The 27,975-nt window shown below is 42.2% G+C and overlaps 2 protein-coding genes across 3 annotated transcripts; both read left to right on the forward strand.

The window, feature by feature from the left end:
- Nucleotides 1-1,042: 1,042 nt before the first annotated feature.
- On the forward strand, nt 1,043-16,653 carry LOC135556931 (adhesive plaque matrix protein-like). The gene is made up of 3 exons (XM_064990335.1): nt 1,043-1,064; nt 1,367-2,126; nt 16,565-16,653. The coding sequence occupies exons 1-2, from the start codon at nt 1,043-1,045 to the stop codon at nt 2,089-2,091; spliced, it is 747 nt and encodes a 248-aa protein (XP_064846407.1). The 3' UTR covers nt 2,092-2,126; nt 16,565-16,653.
- On the forward strand, nt 16,573-23,289 carry LOC135556799 (uncharacterized). 2 transcript variants are annotated; one of them, XM_064990243.1, is made up of 6 exons: nt 16,573-16,743; nt 17,923-18,012; nt 19,828-19,993; nt 20,358-20,555; nt 20,865-21,998; nt 22,982-23,289. In XM_064990243.1, the coding sequence occupies exons 1-6, from the start codon at nt 16,577-16,579 to the stop codon at nt 23,018-23,020; spliced, it is 1,794 nt and encodes a 597-aa protein (XP_064846315.1). In that variant the 5' UTR covers nt 16,573-16,576; the 3' UTR covers nt 23,021-23,289. The 2 variants fall into 2 exon arrangements, with proteins under 2 accessions (XP_064846315.1, XP_064846314.1); XM_064990242.1 differs by lacking the exon at nt 22,982-23,289 and having other exon boundaries at nt 20,865-22,963.
- Nucleotides 23,290-27,975: the final 4,686 nt, after the last annotated feature.

The following is a 27,975-nucleotide window of genomic DNA, read 5'->3' on the forward strand; positions in this document are numbered from 1 at the left end:
CAGGGGAACAGGCTGCTCACACTACTACTGACCACAGATCAGATTAGATCAGCCCTTCATAGGCAGGGGAACAGGCTGCTCACACTACTACTGACCACAGATCAGATTAGATCAGCCCTTCATAGGCAGGGGAACAGGCTGCTCACACTACTACTGACCACAGATCAGATTAGATCAGCCCTTCATAGGCAGGGGAACAGGCTGCTCACACTACTACTGACCACAGATCAGATTAGATCAGCCCTTCATAGGCAGGGGAACAGGCTGCTCACACTACTACTGACCACAGATCAGATTAGATCAGCCCTTCATAGGCAGGGGAACAGGCTGCTCACACTACTACTGACCACAGATCAGATTAGATCAGCCCTTCATAGGCAGGGGAACAGGCTGCTCACACTACTACTGACCACAGATCAGATTAGATCAGCCCTTCATAGGCAGGGGAACAGGCTGCTCACACTACTACTGACCACAGATCAGATTAGATCAGCCCTTCATAGGCAGGGGAACAGGCTGTTCACACTACTACTGACCACAGATCAGATTAGATCAGCCCTTCATAGGCAGGGGAACAGGCTGTTAACCATATTTTCATTTTGATTGTTCATACACTCTTCAAGCCCCATATTAAGGCCCATTTGACCTAGGCTGGCTGGTTTTGGTAATGATTAATGGGCCTACTGTGCCAATGCTAATCTGTTCCATGATTCATAAGCTCTGAAAATTCCAAGTCAGACAGTTTACAGAAAATGTACGAACAAAATGTACCGTGTTTTGGAAGTCAGGCTCCCACAGTTACACCAAACAGACTTTCTCAGTGAGTAGATATAGAATCCAATTCTAGTTCTGTGGGTAAAACTATCTCCTGTTGCCTAGGGATTCGGAAATACAGCAGCTCAGAAAACACAGTTTCTCCTCCACAGGTTCCACTCATCTTCAGGAAACTGTTGGTTGGTGCAGGCCCTTCTCTATCTGATGCAAATTTCAACAGTACAGTAGATTCTACCATTGCACAATGACGCCTACACTTTCCTAACCCATGGAAGGCTGGAGTAGATGTGGTATGTATATCAGATGTGTTCAGAGGTGTACTCTTTCAGTGTTCCCTTCCTCAGAGACCCTAAATACATAGACGATGATTCACTTTAACTGAGAGGACTTTAGGATCACACCACCACACACTGCAGAGATCAGATACAGGTACGGTTACAGTTTCTCTAGCTTTCTGAACTCAAGCCTCTTTCTGCCTTTTGAATGTGTGTTTGTTATCTTATTGGATGTTATTACACCGTATGTTATAACAACCTGTCAATCATTAAACCTTTCTTACAGTTGACCTGTATTTTTCATGTTGTTTGAACAGGGACCTCATGTCTGCGCTCTAGACACCTCAGGTCTCAGAACGCCCTGTCTCAGCCCCGCTACCCTCCTTGGTACCTGACAGAGAAACAGCTGGAACAGACCCTGTCTCAGCGCTGCTACCCTCCTTGGTACCTGACAGAGAAACAGCTGGACCAGACCCTGTCTCAGCCCCGCTACCCTCCTTGGTACCTGACAGAGAAACAGCTGGACCAGACCCTGTCTCAGCCCCGCTACCCTCCTTGGTACCTGACAGAGAAACAGCTGGACCAGACCCTGTCTCAGCGCTGCTACCCTCCTTGGTACCTGACAGAGAAACAGCTGGACCAGACCCTGTCTCAGCCCCGCTACCCTCCTTGGTACCTGACAGAGAAACAGCTGGACCAGACCCTGTCTCAGCGCTGCTACCCTCCTTGGTATCTGACAGAGAAACAGCTGGACCAGACCCTGTCTCAGCCCCGCTACCCTCCTTGGTACCTGACAGAGAAACAGCTGGACCAGACCCTGTCTCAGCGCTGCTACCCTCCTTGGTACCTGACAGAGAAACAGCTGGACCAGACCCTGTCTCAGCCCCGCTACCCTCCTTGGTACCTGACAGAGAAACAGCTGGACCAGACCCTGTCTCAGCCCCGCTACCCTCCTTGGTACCTGACAGAGAAACAGCTGGACCAGACCCTGTCTCAGCCCTGCTACCCTCCTTGGTACCTGACAGAGAAACAGCTGGACTAGAGCCTATAGCAGACAGCTTCAGGACCCGCCTCAAGGTACATAACATACAGTATAGTCAAGATCTGATGATAAAACTCTTGAACAGTCTTTCATCTCTATGACACATGAGTCACATAACTTTGATAACTTGAATGCACTTTTTTTCAGTCAATACAGAGATGTTAACAGTAATACAGAGATGTTAAATAGTAATACAGAGATGTTAAATAGTAATACAGAGATGTTAAATAGTAATACAGAGATGTTAACAGTAATACAGAGATGTTAAATAGTTATACAGAGATGTTAACAGTAATACATAGATGTTAACAGTAATACAGAGATGTTAAATAGTAATACAGAGATGTTAAATAGTAATACAGAGATGTTAAATAGTAATGCAGAGATGTTAACAGTAATACAGAGATGTTAAATAGTAATACAGAGATGTTAAATAGTAATGCAGAGATGTTAAATAGTAATACAGAGATGTTAACAGTAATACAGAGATGTTAACAGTAATACAGAGATGTTAAATAGTTATACAGAGATGTTAACAGTAATACATAGATGTTAACAGTAATAAAGAGATGTTAAATAGTAATACAGAGATGTTAAATAGTAATACAGAGATGTTAAATAGTAATACAGAGATGTTAAATAGTAATACAGAGATGTTAACAGTAATACAGAGATGTTAAATAGTAATACAGAGATGTTAAATAGTAATACAGAGATGTTAAATCGTAATACAGAGATGTTAACAGTAATACAGAGATGTTAAATAGTAATACAGAGATGTTAAATAGTAAGACAGAGATGTTAATTAGTAATACAGAGATGTTAACAGTAATACGCAGATGTTAAATAGTAATACAGAGATGTTAAATAGTAATACAGAGATGTTAACAGTAATACAGAGATGTTAAATAGTAATACAGAGATGCTAAATAGTAATACAGAGATGTTAACAGTAATACAGAGATGTTAAGAGTAATACAGAGATGTTAAATAGTAATAGAGATGTTAAATAGTAATACAGAGATGTTAAATAGTAATACAGAGATGCTAAATAGTAATACAGAGATGTTAACAGTAATACAGAGATGCTTTCGGCTTGTGAGTGCTCAGATATTAGGGTTGGTTGGTTAGTTAGTTGGTTAGTTAGTTAGTTTGTTAGCATTTCGCTACACTCGCATTAACATCTGCTAACCATGTGTATGTGACCAATAACATTTGATTTGATTTAGTTACATAGCTGCAGATTTACAGTGTAAACTAACCTCAACCACTTTTTAAAAGAATGTCAGCAGCTGGCTAATGACTGAACAGTATTACTCTTTTCGTCTGTATCTATGTAATGTATCTGTATCTATGTAATGTATCTGTTTCTATGTATCTGTATCTATGTAATGTATCTGTTTCTATGTATCTGTATCTATGTAATGTATCTGTTTCTATGTATCTGTATCTATGTAATGTATCTGTTTCTATGTATCTGTATCTATGTAATGTATCTGTTTCTATGTATCTGTATCTATGTAATGTATCTGTTTCTATGTATCTGTATCTATGTAATGTATCTGTTTCTATGTGTCTGTATCTATGTAATGTATCTGTTTCTATGTGTCTGTATCTATGTAATGTATCTGTTTCTATGTGTCTGTATCTATGTAATGTATCTGTTTCTATGTATCTGTATCTATGTAATGTATCTGTTTCTATGTATCTGTATCTATGTAATGTATCTGTTTCTATGTATCTGTATCTATGTAATGTATCTGTTTCTATGTATCTGTATCTATGTAATGTATCTGTTTCTATGTGTCTGTATCTATGTAATGTATCTGTTTCTATGTGTCTGTATCTATGTAATGTATCTGTTTCTATGTGTCTGTATCTATGTAATGTATCTGTTTCTATGTATCTGTATCTATGTAATGTATCTGTTTCTATGTATCTGTATCTATGTAATGTATCTGTTTCTATGTATCTGTATCTATGTAATGTATCTGTTTCTATGTATCTGTATCTATGTAATGTATCTGTTTCTATGTATCTGTATCTATGTAATGTATCTGTTTCTATGTATCTGTATCTATGTAATGTATATGTTTCTATGTATCTGTATCTATGTAATGTATCTGTTTCTATGTATCTGTATCTATGTAATGTCTATGTTTCTATGTATCTGTATCTATGTAATGTATCTGTTTCTATGTATCTGTATCTATGTAATGTCTATGTTTCTGTGTAATGTATCTGTTTCTATGTAATGTATCTATGTAATGTGTCTGTATCTATGAAATGTCCTGACCAGTATTAACAGGCAGTGGGTTCTCTTAATGTCCTGACCCTGACCAGTATTAACAGGCAGTGGGTTCTCTTAATGTCCTGACCAGTATTGACAGGCAGTGGGTTCTCTTAATGTCCTGATCCTGACCAGTATTAACAGGCAGTGGGTTCTCTTAATGTCCTGACCAGTATTAACAGGCAGTGGGTTCTCTTAATGTCCTGATCCTGACCAGTATTAACAGGCAGTGGGTTCTCTTAATGTCCTGACCAGTATTAACAGGCAGTGGGTTCTCTTAATGTCCTGACCAGTATTAACAGGCAGTGGGTTCTCTTAATGTCCTGACCAGTATTAACAGGCAGTGGGTTCTCTTAATGTCCTGACCAGTATTAACAGGCAGTGGGTTCTCTTAATGTCCTGACCAGTATTAACAGGCAGTGGGTTCTCTTAATGTCCTGACCCTGACCAGTATTAACAGGCAGTGGGTTCTCTTAATGTCCTGACCCTGACCAGTATTAACAGGCAGTGGGTTCTCTTAATGTCCTGACCAGTATTAACAGGCAGTGGGTTCTCTTAATGTCCTGACCAGTATTAACAGGTAGTGGGTTCTCTTAATGTCCTGACCAGTATTAACAGGCAGTGGGTTCTCTTAATGTCCTGACCAGTATTAACAGGCAGTGGGTTCTCTTAATGTCCTGACCCTGACCAGTATTAACAGGCAGTGGGTTCTCTTAATGTCCTGACCAGTATTAACAGGCAGTGGGTTCTCTTAATGTCCTGATCCTGACCAGTATTAACAGGCAGTGGGTTCTCTTAATGTCCTGACCAGTATTAACAGGCAGTGGGTTCTCTTAATGTCCTGACCAGTATTAACAGGCAGTGGGTTCTCTTAATGTCCTGATCCTGACCAGTATTAACAGGCAGTGGGTTCTCTTAATGTCCTGACCAGTATTAACAGGCAGTGGGTTCTCTTAATGTCCTGATCCTGACCAGTATTAACAGGCAGTGGGTTCTCTTAATGTCCTGACCAGTATTAACAGGCAGTGGGTTCTCTTAATGTCCTGACCAGTATTAACAGGCAGTGGGTTCTCTTAATGTCCTGACCAGTATTAACAGGCAGTGGGTTCTCTTAATGTCCTGACCAGTATTAACAGGCAGTGGGTTCTCTTAATGTCCTGATCCTGACCAGTATTAACAGGCAGTGGGTTCTCTTAATGTCCTGACCAGTATTAAGAGGCAGTGGGTTCTCTTAATGTCCTGATCCTGACCAGTATTAACAGGCAGTGGGTTCTCTTAATGTCCTGACCAGTATTAACAGGCAGTGGGTTCTCTTAATGTCCTGACCAGTATTAACAGGCAGTGGGTTCTCTTAATGTCCTGACCAGTATTAACAGGCAGTGGGTTCTCTTAATGTCCTGACCAGTATTAACAGGCAGTGGGTTCTCTTAATGTCCTGATCCTGACCAGTATTAACAGGCAGTGGGTTCTCTTAATGTCCTGATCCTGACCAGTATTAACAGGCAGTGGGTTCTCTTAATGTCCTGACCAGTATTAACAGGCAGTGGGTTCTCTTAATGTCCTGATCCTGACCAGTATTAACAGGCAGTGGGTTCTCTTAATGTCCTGATCCTGACCAGTATTAACAGGCAGTGGGTTCTCTTAATGTCCTGATCCTGACCAGTATTAACAGGCAGTGGGTTCTCTTAATGTCCTGATCCTGACCAGTATTAACAGGCAGTGGGTTCTCTTAATGTCCTGATCCTGACCAGTATTAACAGGCAGTGGGTTCTCTTAATGTCCTGACCAGTATTAACAGGCAGTGGGTTCTCTTAATGTCCTGACCAGTATTAACAGGCAGTGGGTTCTCTTAATGTCCTGACCAGTATTAACAGGCAGTGGGTTCTCTTAATGTCCTGACCAGTATTAACAGGCAGTGGGTTCTCTTAATGTCCTGACCAGTATTAACAGGCAGTGGGTTCTCTTAATGTCCTGACCAGTATTAACAGGCAGTGGGTTCTCTTAATGTCCTGACCAGTATTAACAGGCAGTGGGTTCTCTTAATGTCCTGACCCTGACCAGTATTAACAGGCAGTGGGTTCTCTTAATGTCCTGACCCTGACCAGTATTAACAGGCAGTGGGTTCTCTTAATGTCCTGACCAGTATTGACAGGCAGTGGGTTCTCTTAATGTCCTGACCAGTATTAACAGGCAGTGGGTTCTCTTAATGTCCTGATCCTGACCAGTATTAACAGGCAGTGGGTTCTCTTAATGTCCTGACCAGTATTAACAGGCAGTGGGTTCTCTTAATGTCCTGACCCTGACCAGTATTAACAGGCAGTGGGTTCTCTTAATGTCCTGACCAGTATTAACAGGCAGTGGGTTCTCTTAATGTCCTGACCAGTATTAACAGGCAGTGGGTTCTCTTAATGTCCTGACCAGTATTAACAGGCAGTGGGTTCTCTTAATGTCCTGACCCTGACCAGTATTAACAGGCAGTGGGTTCTCTTAATGTCCTGACCAGTATTAACAGGCAGTGGGTTCTCTTAATGTCCTGACCAGTATTAACAGGCAGTGGGTTCTCTTAATGTCCTGATCCTGACCAGTATTAACAGGCAGTGGGTTCTCTTAATGTCCTGACCAGTATTAACAGGCAGTGGGTTCTCTTAATGTCCTGACCAGTATTAACAGGTAGTGGGTTCTCTTAATGTCCTGATCCTGACCAGTATTAACAGGCAGTGGGTTCTCTTAATGTCCTGACCCTGACCAGTATTAACAGGCAGTGGGTTCTCTTAATGTCCTGACCAGTATTAAGAGGCAGTGGGTTCTCTTAATGTCCTGACCAGTATTAACAGGCAGTGGGTTCTCTTAATGTCCTGACCAGTATTAACAGGCAGTGGGTTCTCTTAATGTCCTGATCCTGACCAGTATTAACAGGCAGTGGGTTCTCTTAATGTCCTGACCAGTATTAACAGGCAGTGGGTTCTCTTAATGTCCTGACCCTGACCAGTATTAACAGGCAGTGGGTTCTCTTAATGTCCTGACCCTGACCAGTATTAACAGGCAGTGGGTTCTCTTAATGTCCTGACCAGTATTAAGAGGCAGTGGGTTCTCTTAATGTCCTGATCCTGACCAGTATTAACAGGCAGTGGGTTCTCTTAATGTCCTGACCAGTATTAACAGGCAGTGGGTTCTCTTAATGTCCTGACCAGTATTAACAGGCAGTGGGTTCTCTTAATGTCCTGACCAGTATTAACAGGCAGTGGGTTCTCTTAATGTCCTGACCAGTATTAACAGGCAGTGGGTTCTCTTAATGTCCTGACCAGTATTAACAGGCAGTGGGTTCTCTTAATGTCCTGACCAGTATTAACAGGCAGTGGGTTCTCTTAATGTCCTGACCAGTATTAACAGGCAGTGGGTTCTCTTAATGTCCTGACCAGTATTAACAGGCAGTGGGTTCTCTTAATGTCCTGACCAGTATTAACAGGCAGTGGGTTCTCTTAATGTCCTGACCAGTATTAACAGGCAGTGGGTTCTCTTAATGTCCTGACCCTGACCAGTATTAACAGGCAGTGGGTTCTCTTAATGTCCTGACCCTGACCAGTATTAACAGGCAGTGGGTTCTCTTAATGTCCTGACCAGTATTGACAGGCAGTGGGTTCTCTTAATGTCCTGATCCTGACCAGTATTAACAGGCAGTGGGTTCTCTTAATGTCCTGACCAGTATTAACAGGCAGTGGGTTCTCTTAATGTCCTGACCCTGACCAGTATTAACAGGCAGTGGGTTCTCTTAATGTCCTGACCAGTATTAACAGGCAGTGGGTTCTCTTAATGTCCTGACCAGTATTAACAGGCAGTGGGTTCTCTTAATGTCCTGACCCTGACCAGTATTAACAGGCAGTGGGTTCTCTTAATGTCCTGACCAGTATTAACAGGCAGTGGGTTCTCTTAATGTCCTGATCCTGACCAGTATTAACAGGCAGTGGGTTCTCTTAATGTCCTGACCCTGACCAGTATTAACAGGCAGTGGGTTCTCTTAATGTCCTGACCAGTATTAACAGGCAGTGGGTTCTCTTAATGTCCTGACCAGTATTAACAGGCAGTGGGTTCTCTTAATGTCCTGACCAGTATTAACAGGCAGTGGGTTCTCTTAATGTCCTGATCCTGACCAGTATTAACAGGCAGTGGGTTCTCTTAATGTCCTGACCAGTATTAACAGGCAGTGGGTTCTCTTAATGTCCTGACCAGTATTAACAGGCAGTGGGTTCTCTTAATGTCCTGACCAGTATTAACAGGCAGTGGGTTCTCTTAATGTCCTGACCAGTATTAACAGGCAGTGGGTTCTCTTAATGTCCTGACCAGTATTAACAGGCAGTGAGTTCTCTTAATGTCCTGACCAGTATTAACAGGCAGTGGGTTCTCTTAATGTCCTGACCAGTATTAACAGGCAGTGGGTTCTCTTAATGTCCTGACCAGTATTAACAGGCAGTGGGTTCTCTTAATGTCCTGATCCTGACCAGTATTAACAGGCAGTGGGTTCTCTTAATGTCCTGATCCTGACCAGTATTAACAGGCAGTGGGTTCTCTTAATGTCCTGACCAGTATTAACAGGCAGTGGGTTCTCTTAATGTCCTGACCAGTATTAACAGGCAGTGGGTTCTCTTAATGTCCTGACCCTGACCAGTATTAACAGGCAGTGGGTTCTCTTAATGTCCTGACCCTGACCAGTATTAACAGGCAGTGGGTTCTCTTAATGTCCTGACCAGTATTAACAGGCAGTGGGTTCTCTTAATGTCCTGACCAGTATTAACAGGCAGTGGGTTCTCTTAATGTCCTGACCCTGACCAGTATTAACAGGCAGTGGGTTCTCTTAATGTCCTGACCAGTATTAACAGGCAGTGGGTTCTCTTAATGTCCTGACCAGTATCAACAGGCAGTGGGTTCTCTTAATGTCCTGACCAGTATTAACAGGCAGTGGGTTCTCTTAATGTCCTGACCCTGACCAGTATTAACAGGCAGTGGGTTCTCTTAATGTCCTGACCCTGACCAGTATTAACAGGCAGTGGGTTCTCTTAATGTCCTGACCAGTATTAACAGGCAGTGGGTTCTCTTAATGTCCTGACCAGTATTAACAGGCAGTGGGTTCTCTTAATGTCCTGACCAGTATTAACAGGCAGTGGGTTCTCTTAATGTCCTGACCAGTATCAACAGGCAGTGGGTTCTCTTAATGTCCTGACCAGTATTAACAGGCAGTGGGTTCTCTTAATGTCCTGACCAGTATTAACAGGCAGTGGGTTCTCTTAATGTCCTGACCCTGACCAGTATTAACAGGCAGTGGGTTCTCTTAATGTCCTGACCAGTATTAACAGGCAGTGGGTTCTCTTAATGTCCTGATCAGTATTAACAGGCAGTGGGTTCTCTTAATGTCCTGACCAGTATTAACAGGCAGTGGGTTCTCTTAATGTCCTGACCAGTATTAAGAGGCAGTGGGTTCTCTTAATGTCCTGACCAGTATTAACAGGCAGTGGGTTCTCTTAATGTCCTGACCAGTATTAACAGGCAGTGGGTTCTCTTAATGTCCTGACCAGTATTAACAGGCAGTGGGTTCTCTTAATGTCCTGACCAGTATTAACAGGCAGTGGGTTCTCTTAATGTCCTGACCAGTATTAACAGGCAGTGGGTTCTCTTAATGTCCTGATCCTGACCAGTATTAACAGGCAGTGGGTTCTCTTAATGTCCTGACCAGTATTAACAGGCAGTGGGTTCTCTTAATGTCCTGACCAGTATTAACAGGCAGTGGGTTCTCTTAATGTCCTGACCCTGACCAGTATTAACAGGCAGTGGGTTCTCTTAATGTCCTGATCCTGACCAGTATTAACAGGCAGTGGGTTCTCTTAATGTCCTGACCAGTATTAACAGGCAGTGGGTTCTCTTAATGTCCTGACCAGTATTAACAGGCAGTGGGTTCTCTTAATGTCCTGACCAGTATTAAGAGGCAGTGGGTTCTCTTAATGTCCTGACCAGTATTAACAGGCAGTGGGTTCTCTTAATGTCCTGACCAGTATTAACAGGCAGTGGGTTCTCTTAATGTCCTGACCAGTATTGACAGGCAGTGGGTTCTCTTAATGTCCTGACCAGTATTAACAGGCAGTGGGTTCTCTTAATGTCCTGACCAGTATTAAGAGGCAGTGGGTTCTCTTAATGTCCTGACCAGTATTAACAGGCAGTGGGTTCTCTTAATGTCCTGACCAGTATTAAGAGGCAGTGGGTTCTCTTAATGTCCTGACCAGTATTAACAGGCAGTGGGTTCTCTTAATGTCCTGACCAGTATTAAGAGGCAGTGGGTTCTCTTAATGTCCTGACCAGTATTAACAGGCAGTGGGTTCTCTTAATGTCCTGACCAGTATTGACAGGCAGTGGGTTCTCTTAATGTCCTGACCAGTATTAACAGGCAGTGGGTTCTCTTAATGTCCTGACCCTGACCAGTATTAACAGGCAGTGGGTTCTCTTAATGTCCTGACCAGTATTAACAGGCAGTGGGTTCTCTTAATGTCCTGATCCTGACCAGTATTAACAGGCAGTGGGTTCTCTTAATGTCCTGACCAGTATTAACAGGCAGTGGGTTCTCTTACTGTCCTGATCCTGACCAGTATTAACAGGCAGTGGGTTCTCTTAATGTCCTGACCAGTATTAACAGGCAGTGGGTTCTCTTAATGTCCTGACCAGTATTAACAGGCAGTGGGTTCTCTTAATGTCCTGATCCTGACCAGTATTAACAGGCAGTGGGTTCTCTTAATGTCCTGACCAGTATTAACAGGCAGTGGGTTCTCTTAATGTCCTGACCAGTATTAAGAGGCAGTGGGTTCTCTTAATGTCCTGACCAGTATTAACAGGCAGTGGGTTCTCTTAATGTCCTGATCCTGACCAGTATTAACAGGCAGTGGGTTCTCTTAATGTCCTGACCAGTATTAACAGGCAGTGGGTTCTCTTAATGTCCTGACCAGTATTAACAGGCAGTGGGTTCTCTTAATGTCCTGACCCTGACCAGTATTAACAGGCAGTGGGTTCTCTTAATGTCCTGACCCTGACCAGTATTAACAGGCAGTGGGTTCTCTTAATGTCCTGACCAGTATTGACAGGCAGTGGGTTCTCTTAATGTCCTGATCCTGACCAGTATTAACAGGCAGTGGGTTCTCTTAATGTCCTGACCAGTATTGACAGGCAGTGGGTTCTCTTAATGTCCTGATCCTGACCAGTATTAACAGGCAGTGGGTTCTCTTAATGTCCTGACCAGTATTAACAGGCAGTGGGTTCTCTTAATGTCCTGATCCTGACCAGTATTAACAGGCAGTGGGTTCTCTTAATGTCCTGACCAGTATTAAGAGGCAGTGGGTTCTCTTAATGTCCTGACCAGTATTAACAGGCAGTGGGTTCTCTTAATGTCCTGACCAGTATTAACAGGCAGTGGGTTCTCTTAATGTCCTGACCCTGACCAGTATTAACAGGCAGTGGGTTCTCTTAATGTCCTGACCAGTATTGACAGGCAGTGGGTTCTCTTAATGTCCTGATCCTGACCAGTATTAACAGGCAGTGGGTTCTCTTAATGTCCTGACCAGTATTAACAGGCAGTGGGTTCTCTTAATGTCCTGACCAGTATTAACAGGCAGTGGGTTCTCTTAATGTCCTGACCAGTATTGACAGGCAGTGGGTTCTCTTAATGTCCTGATCCTGACCAGTATTAACAGGCAGTGGGTTCTCTTAATGTCCTGACCAGTATTAACAGGCAGTGGGTTCTCTTAATGTCCTGACCAGTATTAACAGGCAGTGGGTTCTCTTAATGTCCTGATCCTGACCAGTATTAACAGGCAGTGGGTTCTCTTAATGTCCTGACCAGTATTAACAGGCAGTGGGTTCTCTTAATGTCCTGACCAGTATTAACAGGCAGTGGGTTCTCTTAATGTCCTGACCAGTATTAACAGGCAGTGGGTTCTCTTAATGTCCTGACCAGTATTAACAGGCAGTGGGTTCTCTTAATGTCCTGACCAGTATTAACAGGCAGTGGGTTCTCTTAATGTCCTGATCCTGACCAGTATTAACAGGCAGTGGGTTCTCTTAATGTCCTGACCAGTATTAACAGGCAGTGGGTTCTCTTAATGTCCTGACCAGTATTAACAGGCAGTGGGTTCTCTTAATGTCCTGACCCTGACCAGTATTAACAGGCAGTGGGTTCTCTTAATGTCCTGATCCTGACCAGTATTAACAGGCAGTGGGTTCTCTTAATGTCCTGACCAGTATTAACAGGCAGTGGGTTCTCTTAATGTCCTGACCCTGACCAGTATTAACAGGCAGTGGGTTCTCTTAATGTCCTGACCAGTATTAACAGGCAGTGGGTTCTCTTAATGTCCTGACCCTGACCAGTATTAACAGGCAGTGGGTTCTCTTAATGTCCTGACCAGTATTGACAGGCAGTGGGTTCTCTTAATGTCCTGACCAGTATTAACAGGCAGTGGGTTCTCTTAATGTCCTGACCAGTATTAACAGGCAGTGGGTTCTCTTAATGTCCTGACCAGTATTAACAGGCAGTGGGTTCTCTTAATGTCCTGACCAGTATTAACAGGCAGTGGGTTCTCTTAATGTCCTGACCAGTATTAACAGGCAGTGGGTTCTCTTAATGTCCTGACCCTGACCAGTATTAACAGGCAGTGGGTTCTCTTAATGTCCTGACCAGTATTAACAGGCAGTGGGTTCTCTTAATGTCCTGACCAGTATTGACAGGCAGTGGGTTCTCTTAATGTCCTGACCAGTATTAACAGGCAGTGGGTTCTCTTAATGTCCTGACCAGTATTAAGAGGCAGTGGGTTCTCTTAATGTCCTGACCAGTATTAACAGGCAGTGGGTTCTCTTAATGTCCTGACCAGTATTAACAGGCAGTGGGTTCTCTTAATGTCCTGGTCCTGACCAGTATTAACAGGCAGTGGGTTCTCTTAATGTCCTGACCAGTATTAACAGGCAGTGAGAGTAGTACAGTAACCAGGAAAGATAAACTGGAACAATGGATACTTTCAGCTGGCCTCGCTCTCAGGTTGACCGCTAACGGAAAATAGGCAAATCTGTCTGCTGCCCTTCAACCTGCTGCCTCACTGCACTGAGTGTTCCACTGTTTAGGACTATCTTAACATTAGGTCTATGCTTAGGTCTATGCTTTCATTAGGATTAGGTTAACATTAGGTCTATGCTTTCATTAGGATTAGGTTAACATTAGGTCTATGCTTGGGTTAGGATTAGGTTAACATTAGGTCTATGCTTGGGTTAGGATTAGGTTAACATTAGGTCTATGCTTTCATTAGGATTAGGTTAACATTAGGTCTATGCTTTCATTAGGATTAGGTTAACATTAGGTCTATGCTTTCATTAGGATTAGGTTAACATTAGGTCTATGTTTTCATTAGGATTAGGTTAACATTAGGTCTATGCTTTCATTAGGATTAGGTTAACATTAGGTCTATGCTTTCATTAGGATTAGGTTAACATTAGGTCTATGCTTTCATTAGGATTAGGTTAACATTAGGTCTATGTTTTCATTAGGATTAGGTTAACATTAGGTCTATGCTTGGGTTAGGATTAGGTTAACATTAGGTCTATGCTTTCATTAGGATTAGGTTAACATTAGGTCTATGCTTTCATTAGGATTAGGTTAACATTAGGTCTATGTTTTCATTAGGATTAGGTTAACATTAGGTCTATGCTTGGGTTAGGATTAGGTTAACATTAGGTCTATGCTTGGGTTAGGATTAGGTTAACATTAGGTCTATGCTTTCATTAGGATTAGGTTAACATTAGGTCTATGCTTTCATTAGGATTACGTTAACATTAGGTCTATGTTTTCATTAGGATTAGGTTAACATTAGGTCTATGCTTGGGTTAGGATTAGGTTAACATTAGGTCTATGCTTGGGTTAGGATTAGGTTAACATTAGGTCTATGCTTTCATTAGGATTAGGTTAACATTAGGTCTATGCTTTCATTAGGATTACGTTAACATTAGGTCTATGTTTTCATTAGGATTAGGTTAACATTAGGTCTATGCTTGGGTTAGGATTAGGTTAACATTAGGTCTATGCTTGGGTTAGGATTAGGTTAACATTAGGTCTATGCTTTCATTAGGATTAGGTTAACATTAGGTCTATGCTTTCATTAGGATTAGGTTAACATTAGGTCTATGCTTTCATTAGGATTAGGTTAACATTAGGTCTATGCTTTCATTAGGATTAGGTTAACATTAGGTCTATGCTTGGGTTAGGATTAGGTTAACATTAGGTCTATGCTTGGGTTAGGATTAGGTTAACATTAGGTCTATGCTTGGGTTAGGATTAGGTTAACATTAGGTCTATGCTTTCATTAGGATTAGGTTAACATTAGGTCTATGCTTGGCTTAGGATTAGGTTAACATTAGGTCTATGCTTGGGTTAGGATTAGGTTAACATTAGGTCTATGCTTGGGTTAGGATTAGGTTAACATTAGGTCTATGCTTGGGTTAGGATTAGGTTAACATTAGGTCTATGCTTGGCTTAGCATTAGGTTAACATTAGGTCTATACTTTAATTAGGATTAGGTTAACATTAGGTCTATGCTTTCATTAGGATTAGGTTAACATTAGGTCTATGATTGGGTTAGGATTAGGTTAACATTAGGTCTATGCTTGGGTTAGGATTAGGTTAACATTAGGTCTATGCTTTCATTAGGATTAGGTTAACATTAGGTCTATGCTTTCATTAGGATTAGGTTAACATTAGGTCTATGCTTTCATTAGGATTAGGTTAACATTAGGTCTATACTTTAATTAGGATTAGGTTAACATTAGGTCTATGCTTGGGTTAGCATTAGGTTAACATTAGGTCTATGCTTGGGTTAGGATTAGGTTAACATTAGGTCTATGCTTGGGTTAGGATTAGGTTAACATTAGGTCTATGCTTGGGTTAGCATTAGGTTAACATTAGGTCTATGCTTTCATTAGGATTAGGTTAACATTAGGTCTATGCTTGGGTTAGGATTAGGTTAACATTAGGTCTATGCTTGGGTTAGGATTAGGTTAACATTAGGTCTATGCTTTCATTAGGATTAGGTTAACATTAGGTCTATGCTTGGGTTAGGATTAGGTCAACATTAGGTCTATGATTGGGTTAGGATTAGGTTAACATTAGGTCTATGCTTTCATTAGGATTAGGTTAACATTAGGTCTATGCTTTCATTAGGATTAGGTTAACATTAGGTCTATGCTTTCATTAGGATTAGGTTAACATTAGGTCTATGCTTTCATTAGGATTAGGTTAACATTAGGTCTATGCTTTCATTAGGATTAGGTTAACATTAGGTCTATGCTTTCATTAGGATTAGGTTAACATTAGGTCTATGCTTGGGTTAGGATTAGGTTAACATTAGGTCTATGATTGGGTTAGGATTAGGTTAACATTAGGTCTATGCTTGGGTTAGCATTAGGTTAACATTAGGTCTATGCTTGGGTTAGGATTAGGTTAACATTAGGTCTATGCTTGGGTTAGGATTAGGTTAACATTAGGTCTATGCTTGGGTTAGGATTAGGTTAACATTAGGTCTATGCTTGGGTTAGGATTAGGTTAACATTAGGTCTATGATTGGGTTAGGATTAGGTTAACATTAGGTCTATACTTTAATTAGGATTAGGTTAACATTAGGTCTATGCTTGGGTTAGCATTAGGTTAACATTAGGTCTATGCTTGGGTTAGGATTAGGTTAACATTAGGTCTATGCTTTAATTAGGATTAGGTTAACATTAGGTCTATGCTTGGGTTAGGATTAGGTTAACATTAGGTCTATGCTTGGGTTAGGATTAGGTTAACATTAGGTCTATGCTTGGGTTAGGATTAGGTTAACATTAGGTCTATGCTTTCATTAGGATTAGGTTAACATTAGGTCTATGCTTGGGTTAGGATTAGGTTAACATTAGGTCTATGCTTGGGTTAGGATTAGGTTAACATTAGGTCTATGCTTGGGTTAGGATTAGGTTAACATTAGGTCTATGCTTGGGTTAGGATTAGGTTAACATTAGGTCTATGCTTGGGTTAGGATTAGGTTAACATTAGGTCTATGCTTGGGTTAGGATTAGGTTATCTCTGCTCATTGTTCTCATCTGTGCTGACTGCTGTCCTGCTTGGTGGTGTGTGGGTAGGACCGGGTCAGGATGGAGCCGGCGGTGGAGTCCCAGCAGGACCAGGGGACAGGGGGGAATCTGGGGACAGGGTGCAGGCACAGAGAGATGGCCCTGAAGTGGTTCATGGAGACTCAAGCTCCTCTCATCCTCCATGAGGGAAATTTCCCCTCCTGGTTCGAAGGATTCATCACCAGAAGGTAAGTAGTTCTACATACAGGTCTATTGAGAGATTGATAGGATTGGAGATTGATGGGCAAATCATGGCTGTTTTATGCAGTGCAGTGGAGTGTAGTGGAGTGCATGCCAGCACGACGCTGTTTTTAGGGCGGTGACTCACAGTATGATTCCTTTTCCAGCAACTGGAAGGATTTATGATTTATATTTTAATTTGGAATAACGAACTTTGAACTCCATTAAATGAGCCAAGGTGCGTTCATTTCCTTTCCAGTGTTAACTTGAATTATTGCTACCTTCTGATTGTGATTTTATTTAGTCATTGTGTTTGTGAGATGTAGATATTGATAATACCTCACTATTACATATCAATAACACCTCCCATATCAATAATACCGCCCTATAACATATCAATAATACCTCCCTATAACATATCAATAATACCCCCCTATAACATATCAATAATACCCCCCTATAACATATCAATAATACCTCCTTATAACATATCAACAATACCTCCCTATAACATATCAATAATACCCCCTATAACATATCAATAATACCTCAATATTACATATCAATAATACCTCAATATTACATATCAACAATACCCCCTATAACATATCAATAATACCCCCCTATAACATATCAATAATACCTCCCTATAACATATCAACAATACCTCCCTATAACATATCAACAATACCCCCTATAACATATCAATAATACCTCAATATTACATATCAATAATACCTCAATATTACATATCAACAATACCCCCTATAACATATCAATAATACCTCAATATTACATATCAACAATACCTCCCTATAACATATCAACAATACCCCCTATAACATATCAATAATACCTCAATATTACATATCAATAATACCTCAATATTACATATCAACAATACCCCCTATAACATATCAATAATACCTCAATATTACATAAACAATACCCCCTATAACATATCATTAATTCCTCAATATTACATATCAATAATACCCCCTATAACATATCAATAATACCTCCCTATAACATATCAATAATACCTCCCTATAACATATCAATAATACCCCCCTATAACATATCAATAATACCCCCCTATAACATATCAATAAAACCTTTATGAGGGTTGAGGTATATTTTTTGTATTGGTTTATATTGCTTTTTAATACTTTTTAATGCTTCTGTAGAGATGCGGAAGAGATGCTGAGAGACAAAGAACTGGGTTGTTTCCTGATCCGACTCAGTGACAAAGCCATGGGATACATCCTGTCATACAGGTCCGTTCTGGTTGTTGTTCTTCTATCGTAGATAACAGAGATAACAGTGAAGATAACAGTGGAGACACCAGTGAAAATCACATAGATAATAGTGGAGATAACATAAATAACAGTGGCAATAACAATGTAACAGTGGAGATAACAGAGGTACGAGTGGAGATAAAATAGATAACAGTGGAGACAACATAGTTAACAGCGGAGATAACAGTGGAGATATTTTTTATTTATTTATTTAACTTTTATTTATTTATTTAACAGTGGAGATAACATACAAGTGGAGATGACATAGGTAACAGTGGAGACAACAGTGGAGATAACATATATAACAGTGGAGATAAAGTGGTGATAATAGTGGAGATAGCATAGATAATAGTGGACATACCAGTGGAGAAAACATAAATAACAGTGGAGATAACAGAGATGACAGTCAAGATAACATAGATAGCTGTGGAGTTAAAAATAAATAAGAGTGGAGATAACAGTGGCGATAACATAGATAACAGTGGAGATAATACATATAACAGTGCAGATAACATACAGTAGATAATAGTGGAGATAACATATATAAAATTGGAGATAACCATGGAGATACCATATATAACAGTAGAGATAACAGAGATAACAGTCAAGAAAACATAGATAGCTGTGGAGATAACAGTGGCGATAACATATATAAAAGTGGAGATAACATACCAGTGGAGATAACAAAGATAACAGTGGAGATAATAGATAATATTGGAGATATCAGTGGAGATAACATATATAACAGTAGAGATAACATATATACCAGTGGAGATAGCATAGATACCAGTGGAGATAACATAGATAACAGTGGAGATAACATAGATAACAGTGGAGATAATACATATAACAGTGCAGATAACATACAGTAGATAATAGTGGAGATAACCATAGAGATACCATATATAACAGTAGAGATAACAGAGATAACAGTCAAGATAACATAGATAGCTGTGGAGATAACAGTGGCGATAACATAGATAACAGTGGCGATAATATATATAAAAGTGGAGATAACATACCAGTGGAGATAACAAAGATAACAGTGGAGATAACATAGATAATATTGGAGATATCAGTGGAGATAACATATATAACAGTAGAGATAACATATATACCAGTGGAGATAGCATAGATAACAGTGGAGATAACATAGATAACAGTGGAGATAACATACAGTAGATAATAGTGGAGATAACATATATAAAATTGGAGATAACCATGGAGATACCATATATAACAGTAGAGATAAGAGATAACAGTCAAGATAACATAGATAGCTGTGGAGATAACAGTGGCGATAACATATATAAAAGTGGAGATAACATACCAGTGGAGATAACATAGATACCAGTGGAGATAACATAGATAATATTGGAGATATCAGTGGAGATAACATATATAACAGTAGAGATAGCATAGATACCAGTGGAGATAACATAGATAACAGGAGATATAACCGTGGAGATAGCATAGATAATATTGGTGATAACATTGGATATAACATAGGTATCAGTGGATATAACATAGATAACAGTGGAGATAGCATAGATACTAGTGGAGATAACAGTGGAGATAATATGTATAACAGTGCAGATAACATAGATAACAGAGGAGATAACATACTGTAGATAACTGTGGAAAAGGCACGCCCGTGGAGATAACACAGATAACAGTGGAGATAACAATGGCGATAACATAGATAATAGCGGAGGTAACAAGGGAGATAACAGTGGACCACAGTATACCACAACAGCATACCCCGGACTTACCAGTGTTATTATTGTCTTCCAGAGGCCGTGATCGATGCAGACACTTTGTGATCAACCAGAGTAAGTCAGGCCAGTTCATAGTGTCTGGAGACACAGAGGAGCATGAGACCCTGGGAGAACTGATAGAACACTACAAGGCCAGCCCCATAGAGCCCTTCAGAGAGTACCTGACCTGTTCCTGTCTAGAGGTGAGAAGAGATTTTGTCTCTAGCCTGGCCCAGACCAGTTGTTTAACCCTTTAGAGAGTACCTGATCTGCTCCTGTCTAGAGGTGAGGAGAGACTGTCTCTAGCCTGGTCTATTTGTGCTGTCTTGCCAACTTCACAGATCTGAGACCAAGCTACACGATCTTTATGTTATCATTTGAATTCAAGAAGGTATTCAAGAAGGCATTTTGTAAGATAGTGTGTGTCTAACTGGTTCAAGTAGGCATCTTGTCAGTTATAATGGTAGTGTTCACAGAATACAGTATATCAGTAAATACATCTGGTCAGTTATAATGGTGGTGTGCACTTTACTTGTTAGTAAACCTGATGATGTCGTGCTATTTCAGTCTTCCAGAGGAGAAGTCTATGACGTCATCAAAGTCAACCTCAGAGAGAAGCCGGGGGTCAGTGTGAGAGCTGTGAGGAGCCTGTGGGACGCACAGAGTGACCAGCAGGGTGACTGGACCAGGGATAGTCCTAGCGACCACACCGAGGAGCACCCTCCTCCTCCCACACTGCCTCCCAAAAGCAGCAGGAAACCAGAGGTTAGTGTACAAATAATATGTTTATTCGACGTACGATTGTAAGGCAACCCACTGCAATAGGACTGAGTTTGCTCATCAAAATGTTCACACATAAACTCCAGTCCTATTGCATTTGGTTTCTTGTAACGTACAACACTACAGCTTTATAGGGGGGTTGGTGGAACATTCAACTAACAGATGTCAAGTCAAAGGGCCTCTTTGTAAAACTCAGGCCTACGATTTGTTTTGATTACTTGCTGGCGATTGCAAAAAAAGATTCAAAGTTGATCAGAGGGTAACCAAATCACTTCCTCATGGCTCTCTAACCAGGAAGAAGCCTCTGTGCCAACTGTACCTAGAGTACCACCTGTGCCTAGAAGGGCCGGTCCTTTGAAGAGCAGTTCCCTGGATTACCAACAAGGTAGTGCTCAGAGAAGGGCGTTGTATGCCCAGCTGGAGAAGCACAAGGCCATGAATCCCCAACCCAGGAGCCTGGAGGGTCTACCCAGAGCTCTAGAAGGAAGGGCTGAAGGCCTGGGTCCTGTAGCCCAACATCAAACCCCTCCTCAGAGGGGGGGCATCCCCAGTGGTAAACCTGGAGCCCCAGGCCCTGCCTCAGCCCCTGGACCAGACCCAGGCACAGTCTACTCAGAGCTACTCAGCCTGCTGGACTGCAAGAGTAGGTCTCTGCCTCTCCTGGACCTGGATCCTGACTCAGAGGAGGGGGCCAATAACTCCTACAGGCTGAGCACACCTTCTTTTACTCCCCCAAGACTCTCCCCCAACCCCACTAAACGGACCACTAGCCCCTCCCTTCTGGACCAGAGCTACCCATCTGGACCTTCCCTTCTGGACCAGAGCTACCACAAGGATACCTCCAAGAGACCTCCAATAATCAGCCACAGTCTGGAACATCTGTGTAACAGCCCCATACCTGCCCTCGTGTATCAACTGGCAGGTAGACCCAGGGACCAGGAAGTAACCATGACATCATCACCACAGGAAGAGGTAGCTAACAGTCTGTACGCTGAGGTCCCTTGTGAGCCGGTCCTCCGTCTCCTACTGGACGACACCTACGAACACATACCAGAGTTAGGACTGAAAGGATCAGCCAGACCTTATGAACACATACCAGAGTTAGGACTGAAAGGATCAGCCAGACCTTATGAACACATACCAGAGTTAGGACTGAAAGGATCAGCCAGACCTTATGAACACATACCAGAGTTAGGACTGAAAGGATCAGCCAGACCTTATGAACACATACCAGAGTTAGGACTGAAAGGATCAGCCAGACCTTATGAACACATACCAGAGTTAGGACTGAAAGGATCAGCCAGACCTTATGAAAACATACCAGAGTTAGGACTGAAAGGATCAGCCAGACCTTCTGCTAACAACCACACCTATGAATCAGTGGAGGAGCTCAAGTCCAAACACACCACCTCTTCTTGGGGTATAAAGGTGGGTACTGCATCCAGATATGTCCATGGTAATGGTAGTGTGGTAGTGACAGTCATACACTGCTAGATCTGATTTGAATGTGATGTCTGTTTAGTGACTGACTGTTCCTCCAGCTGTATAATGACTGACTGTTCCTCCAGCTGTTTATTGACTGACTGTTCCTCCAGCTGTATAATGACTGACTGTTCCTCCAGCTGTTTATTGACTGACTGTTCCTCCAGCTGTATAATGACTGACTGTTCCTCCAGCTGTATAATGACTGACTGTTCCTCCAGCTGTATAATGACTGAGATCCTCCAGCTGTTTGATGACTGACTGTTCCTCCAGCTGTATAATGACTGACTGTTCCTCCAGCTGTTTAATGACTGACTGTTCCTCCAGCTGTATAATGACTGACTGTTCCTCCAGCTGTTTATTGACTGACTGTTCCTCCAGCTGTATAATGACTGACTGTTCCTCCAGCTGTATAATGACTGACTGTTCCTCCAGCTGTATAATGACTGACTGTTCCTCCAGCTGTATAATGACTGACTCTTCCTCAGCTGTATAATGACTGATTGTTCCTCCAGCTGTTTATTGACTGACTGTTCCTCCAGCTGTATAATGACTGACTGTTCCTCCAGCTGTATAATGACTGACTGTTCCTCCAGCTGTATAATTGCTAACTGTTCCTCCAGCTGTATAATGACTGACTGTTCCTCAGCTGTATAATGACTGACTGTTCCTCAGCTGTATAATGACTGACTGGTCCTCCAGCTGTATAATGGCTGACTGTTCCTCCAGCTGTATAATGACTGACTGTTCCTCCAGCTGTATAATGACTGACTGTTCCTCCAGCTGTATAATGGCTGACTGTTCCTCCAGCTGTATAATGACTGACTGTTCCTCCAGCTGTATAATGACTGACTGTTCCTCCAGTTGTATAATGACTGACTTTTCCTCAGCTGTATAATGACTTACTGTTTTGCTTTCTGCATAATGAGAAATGGAGATGGCTGTTCCCTGAGAGACAGAAGAAATAATGGAGAAGCAACCCATCAACCCAACACTACTGGACACCGCAGTGTACTATCCCATCAACCCAACACTACTGGACACCGCAGTGTACTATCCCATCAACCCAACACTACTGGACACCACAGTGTACTATCCCATTAACCCAACACCACAGTGTACTATCCCATCAACCCAACACTACTGGACACCCCAGTGTACTATCCCATTAACCCAACACCACAGTGTACTATCCCATCAACCCAACACCACAGTGTACTATCCCATCAACCCAACACCACAGTGTACTATCCCATCAACCCAACACCACAGTGTACTATCCCATCAACCCAACACCACAGTGTACTATCCCATCAACCCAACACCACAGTGCACTATCCCATCAACCCAACACCACAGTGTACTATCCCATCAACCCAACACCACAGTGTATTATCCCACCAACCCAACACTACTGGACAGTGTACTATCCCATCAACCCAACACCACAGTGTACTATCCCATCAACCCAACACCACAGTGTACTATCCCATCAACCCAACACCACAGTGTACTATCCCATCAACCCAACACCACAGTGTACTATCCCATCAACCCAACACCACAGTGTACTATCCCATCAACCCAACACCACAGTGTACTATCCCATCAACCCAACAGTGTACTATCCCATCAACCCAAAACTACTGGACAGTGTACTATCCCATCAACCAAACACTACTGGACAGTGTACTATCCCATCAACCCAACACCACAGTGTACTATCTCATCAACCCAACACTACTGGACAGTGTCCTATCCCATCAACCAAACACTACTGGACAGTGTACTATCCCATCAACCCAACACTACTGGACAGTGTACTATCCCATCAGCCCAACACTACTGGACAGTGTACTATCCCATCAACCCAACACTACTGGACAGTGTACTATCCCATCAACCCAACACTACTGGACAGTGTACTATCCCATCAGCCCAACACTACTGGACAGTATACTACCCCATGAACCCAATACTACAGTGTACTATCCCATCAACCCAACACCACAGTGTACTATCCCATCAGCCCAACACTACTGGACAGTATACTACCCCATGAACACAACACCACAGTGTACTATCTCATCAACCCAACACTACTGGACAGTGTACTATCCCATCAGCCCAACACTACTTGACAGTGTACTACCCCATGAACACAACACCACAGTGTACTATCTCATCAACCCAACACTACTGGACAGTGTACTATCCCATCAACACAACACTACTGGACAGTGTACTATCCCATCAACCCAACACTACTGGACAGTGTACTATCCCATCAACCCAACACTACTGGACAGTGTACTATCCCATCAACCCAACACTACTGGACAGTGTACTATCCCATCAACCCAACACTACTTGACAGTGTACTACCCCATGAACACAACACCACAGTGTACTATCTCATCAACCCAACACTACTGGACAGTGTACTATCCCATCAACACAACACTACTGGACAGTGTACTATCCCATCAACCCAACACTACTGGACAGTGTACTATCCCATCAACCCAACACTACTGGACAGTGTACTACCCCATCAGCCCAACACTACTGGACAGTATACAACCCAATGAACCCAATACTACAGTGTACTATCCCATCAACCCAAAACTACTGGACATTGTACTATCCCATCAACCAAACACCACTGGACAGTATACTACCCCATGAACCCAACACCACAGTATACTACCCCATGAACCCAACACCACAGTGTACTATCCCATCAACCCAACACCACAGTGTACTATCCCATCAACCCAACACCACAGTGTACTATCCCATCAACCCAACACCACAGTGTACTATCCCATCAACCCAACACTACTGGACAGTGTACTATCCCATCAACCCAACACTACTGGACAGTGTACTATTCCATCAACCCAACACTACTGGACAGTGTACTATCCCATCAACCCAACACTACTGGACAGTGTACTATCCCATCAACCCAACACTACTGGACAGTGTACTATCCCATCAACCCAACACTACTGGACAGTATACTACCCCATGAACCCAACACCACAGTGTACTATCCCATCAGCCCAACACTACTGGACAGTGTACTACCCCATGAACCCAACACCACAGTGTACTATCCCATCAACCCAACACCACAGTGTACTATCCCATCAGCCCAACACTACTGGACAGTATACAACCCAATGAACCCAATACTACAGTGTACTATCCCATCAACCCAACACCACAGTGTACTATCCCATCAACCCAATATTACAACATACTACACACATTATTATTTTTCTGAATACTTTTGCAGGGTGTCATTCAAACTGAACTTTGAGCCATTTATGAGCTGTCTCACAATCTATCAAAGTGCTGGGCACTATGCAGGTTGAGAACATCAAAGTTATTTTAATGTTATTTATTTAAAAATATGTATTTTTTCTACTTTATCTTTTGCACGAGGGTGGGTGGGTCTTTTATAAACTACAAAGTAATGAATAATAACTTGCCTTTGTTTTCTTGTGAATACATTCAGATAAAAAGGAGGACGTAGATACATTCAGATTTGAAGGGGGACATAGATACATTCAGATTTAAAGGGGGACATCGATACATTCAGATTTAAAGGAGGACGTAGATACATTCAGATTTAAAGGGAGACGTAGATACATTCAGATTTAAAGGGAGACATAGATACATTCAGATTTAAAGGGAGACATAGATACATTCAGATTTAAAGGGGGACATAGATACATTCAGATTTAAAGGGGGACATCGATGCATTATATCATATACTAAGCATTTAATGATTGAATTACACATTAACCTTTATTTGTACTATTTTCTACATTATAAAAAACTACGAAATAACACATATGGAAACATGTAGTAACCAAAAAATTGTTAAACAAATCTAAATATATTTTATATTTGAGAATCTTCAAAGTAGCCATCCTTTGCCTTGATGACAGCTTTGCACACTCTTGGCATTCTCTTAATCCAGCTTCACCTGGATTAATTGGGTTGAGGTCGGGTTATTGTGGAGGCCAAGACATTTGATGCAGCACTCCATCACTCACCTTCTTGGTCAAATAGCCCTTACAAAGCCTGGAGGTGTGTTGGGTCATTGTCCTGTTGAAAAACTAGTGATAGTCCAACTAAGCATTTTATTCACTGCCTTTCAGGTCTTTCTAATCAACCTGGCCCGGGTATCCTGGAAGGATATTGACCTCATCCTGGAAGGATGCCTGGTTGCTCTTTAAAAGTGCTTTCCTCATCATCTTAAATAAGCATGCCCCATTCAAAAAATGTAGAACTAAGAACAGATATAGTCCTTGGTTCACCCCAGACTTGACTGCCCTCGACCAGTATTAGCATCGAATAGCGCCCGCGATATGCAACTGTTCAGGGAAGTCAGGAACCAATATACACAGTGAGTTAGGAAAGCCAAGGCTAGCTTTTTCAAGCAGAAATGTGCTTCCTGTGGCACAAACTCCAAATAGTTCTGGGACACTGTAAAGTCCATGGAGAATAAGAGCACCTCCTCCCAGCTGCCCACTGCTCTGAGGCTTGGAAACACGGTCACCACTGATAAATCTACAATAATCAATCATTTCAATAAGCATTTTTCTACGGCTGGCCATGCTTTCCACCTGGCTACTCCTACACGGGCCAACAGCTCTGCACCCCCTGCAGCAACTTGCCCAAGCCTCCCCCACTTCTCCTCCACCCAAATCCAGACAGCTGATGTTCTGAAAGAGCTGCAAAATCTGGATCACTACAAATCAGCTGGGCAAGACAATCTGCACCCTCTCTTTCTAAAATTATCCGTTGAAATTGTTGCAACCCCTATTACTAGCCTGTTCAACCTCTCTTTAGTATCGTCTGAGATCCCCAAAGATTGGAAAGCTGCCGCAGTCATCCCCCTCTTCAAAGGGGGAGACACTCTAGACCCAAACTGTTATAGACCTATATCCATCTTGCCGTGCCTTTCTTAAATCTTCTAAAGCCAAGTTAACAAACAGATCACCGACCATTTCAAATCCCACCGTACCTTCTCCACTACGCAATCCGGTTTCCGAGCTGGTCATTGGTGCACCTCCGCCACGCTCAAAGTCATAAACGATATCATAACCACCATCGATAAAATACATTACTGTGCAGCCGTCTTGATCGACCTGGCCAAGGCTTTTGACTCTGTCAATCACAGTATTCTTATCGGCAGACTCAATAGCCTTGGTTTCTCAAATTACTGCCTCGCCTGGTTCACCAACTACTTCTCAGATAGAGATCAGTGTGTCAAATCGCAGGGCCTGTGTCCGGACCTCTGGCAGTCTCTATGGGGGTGCCACAGGGTTCAATTCTCGGGGCGACTCTTCTCTGTATATATTAATGATGTCACTCTTGCTGCTGGTGATTCTCTGGTCCACCTCTACGCAGACAACACCATTCTGTATACTTCTGGCCCTTCTTTGGACACTGTGTAAGCAAACCTCCAGACGAGCTTCAATGCCATAGAACACTCCTTCTGTGGCCTCCAACTGCTTTTCAATGCAAGTAAAACTAAATGCATGCTCTTCAACCGCTGCCCGCACCTGCCCGCCCGACTAGCATCACTACTCTGGCCGGTTCTGTCATAGAATATGTGGACAGCTACAAATACCTAGGTGTCTGGTTAGACTGTAAACTCTCCTTCCAGACTCACATTAAGCATCTCCAATCCAAAATTAAATCTAGAATCTGCTTCCTATTTTGCAAACAAAGCCTCCTTCACTCATGCTGCCAAACATACCCTCGTAAAACTGACTATCCTACTGATCTTTGACTTCGGCAATGTAATATACAAAATATCCTCCAACACTCTACTCAGCAAACTGGATGTAGTCTGTCACAGTGCCATTCGTTTCATCATCAAAGTCACAAACACTACCTA

The sequence above is a fragment of the Oncorhynchus masou genome, chromosome 15, assembly GCF_036934945.1.
Source record: "Oncorhynchus masou masou isolate Uvic2021 chromosome 15, UVic_Omas_1.1, whole genome shotgun sequence".
NCBI lineage: Eukaryota > Metazoa > Chordata > Actinopteri > Salmoniformes > Salmonidae > Oncorhynchus > Oncorhynchus masou.

Coding starts and splice junctions, on each gene's coding strand:
- LOC135556931 (XM_064990335.1), top strand. CDS start 1,043: ATGGAAGGCTGGAGTAGATGTG. Junction 1,065..1,366: donor GGAAGGCTGGAGTAGATGTG/GTATGTATATCA, acceptor TTGTTTGAACAG/GGACCTCATGTCTGCGCTCT.
- LOC135556799 (XM_064990242.1), top strand. CDS start 16,577: ATGGAGCCGGCGGTGGAGTCCCAGCAGGACCAGGGGACAGGGGGGAAT. Junction 16,744..17,922: donor GAAGGATTCATCACCAGAAG/GTAAGTAGTTCT, acceptor ATGCTTCTGTAG/AGATGCGGAAGAGATGCTGA. Junction 20,556..20,864: donor AAAGCAGCAGGAAACCAGAG/GTTAGTGTACAA, acceptor CTCTCTAACCAG/GAAGAAGCCTCTGTGCCAAC.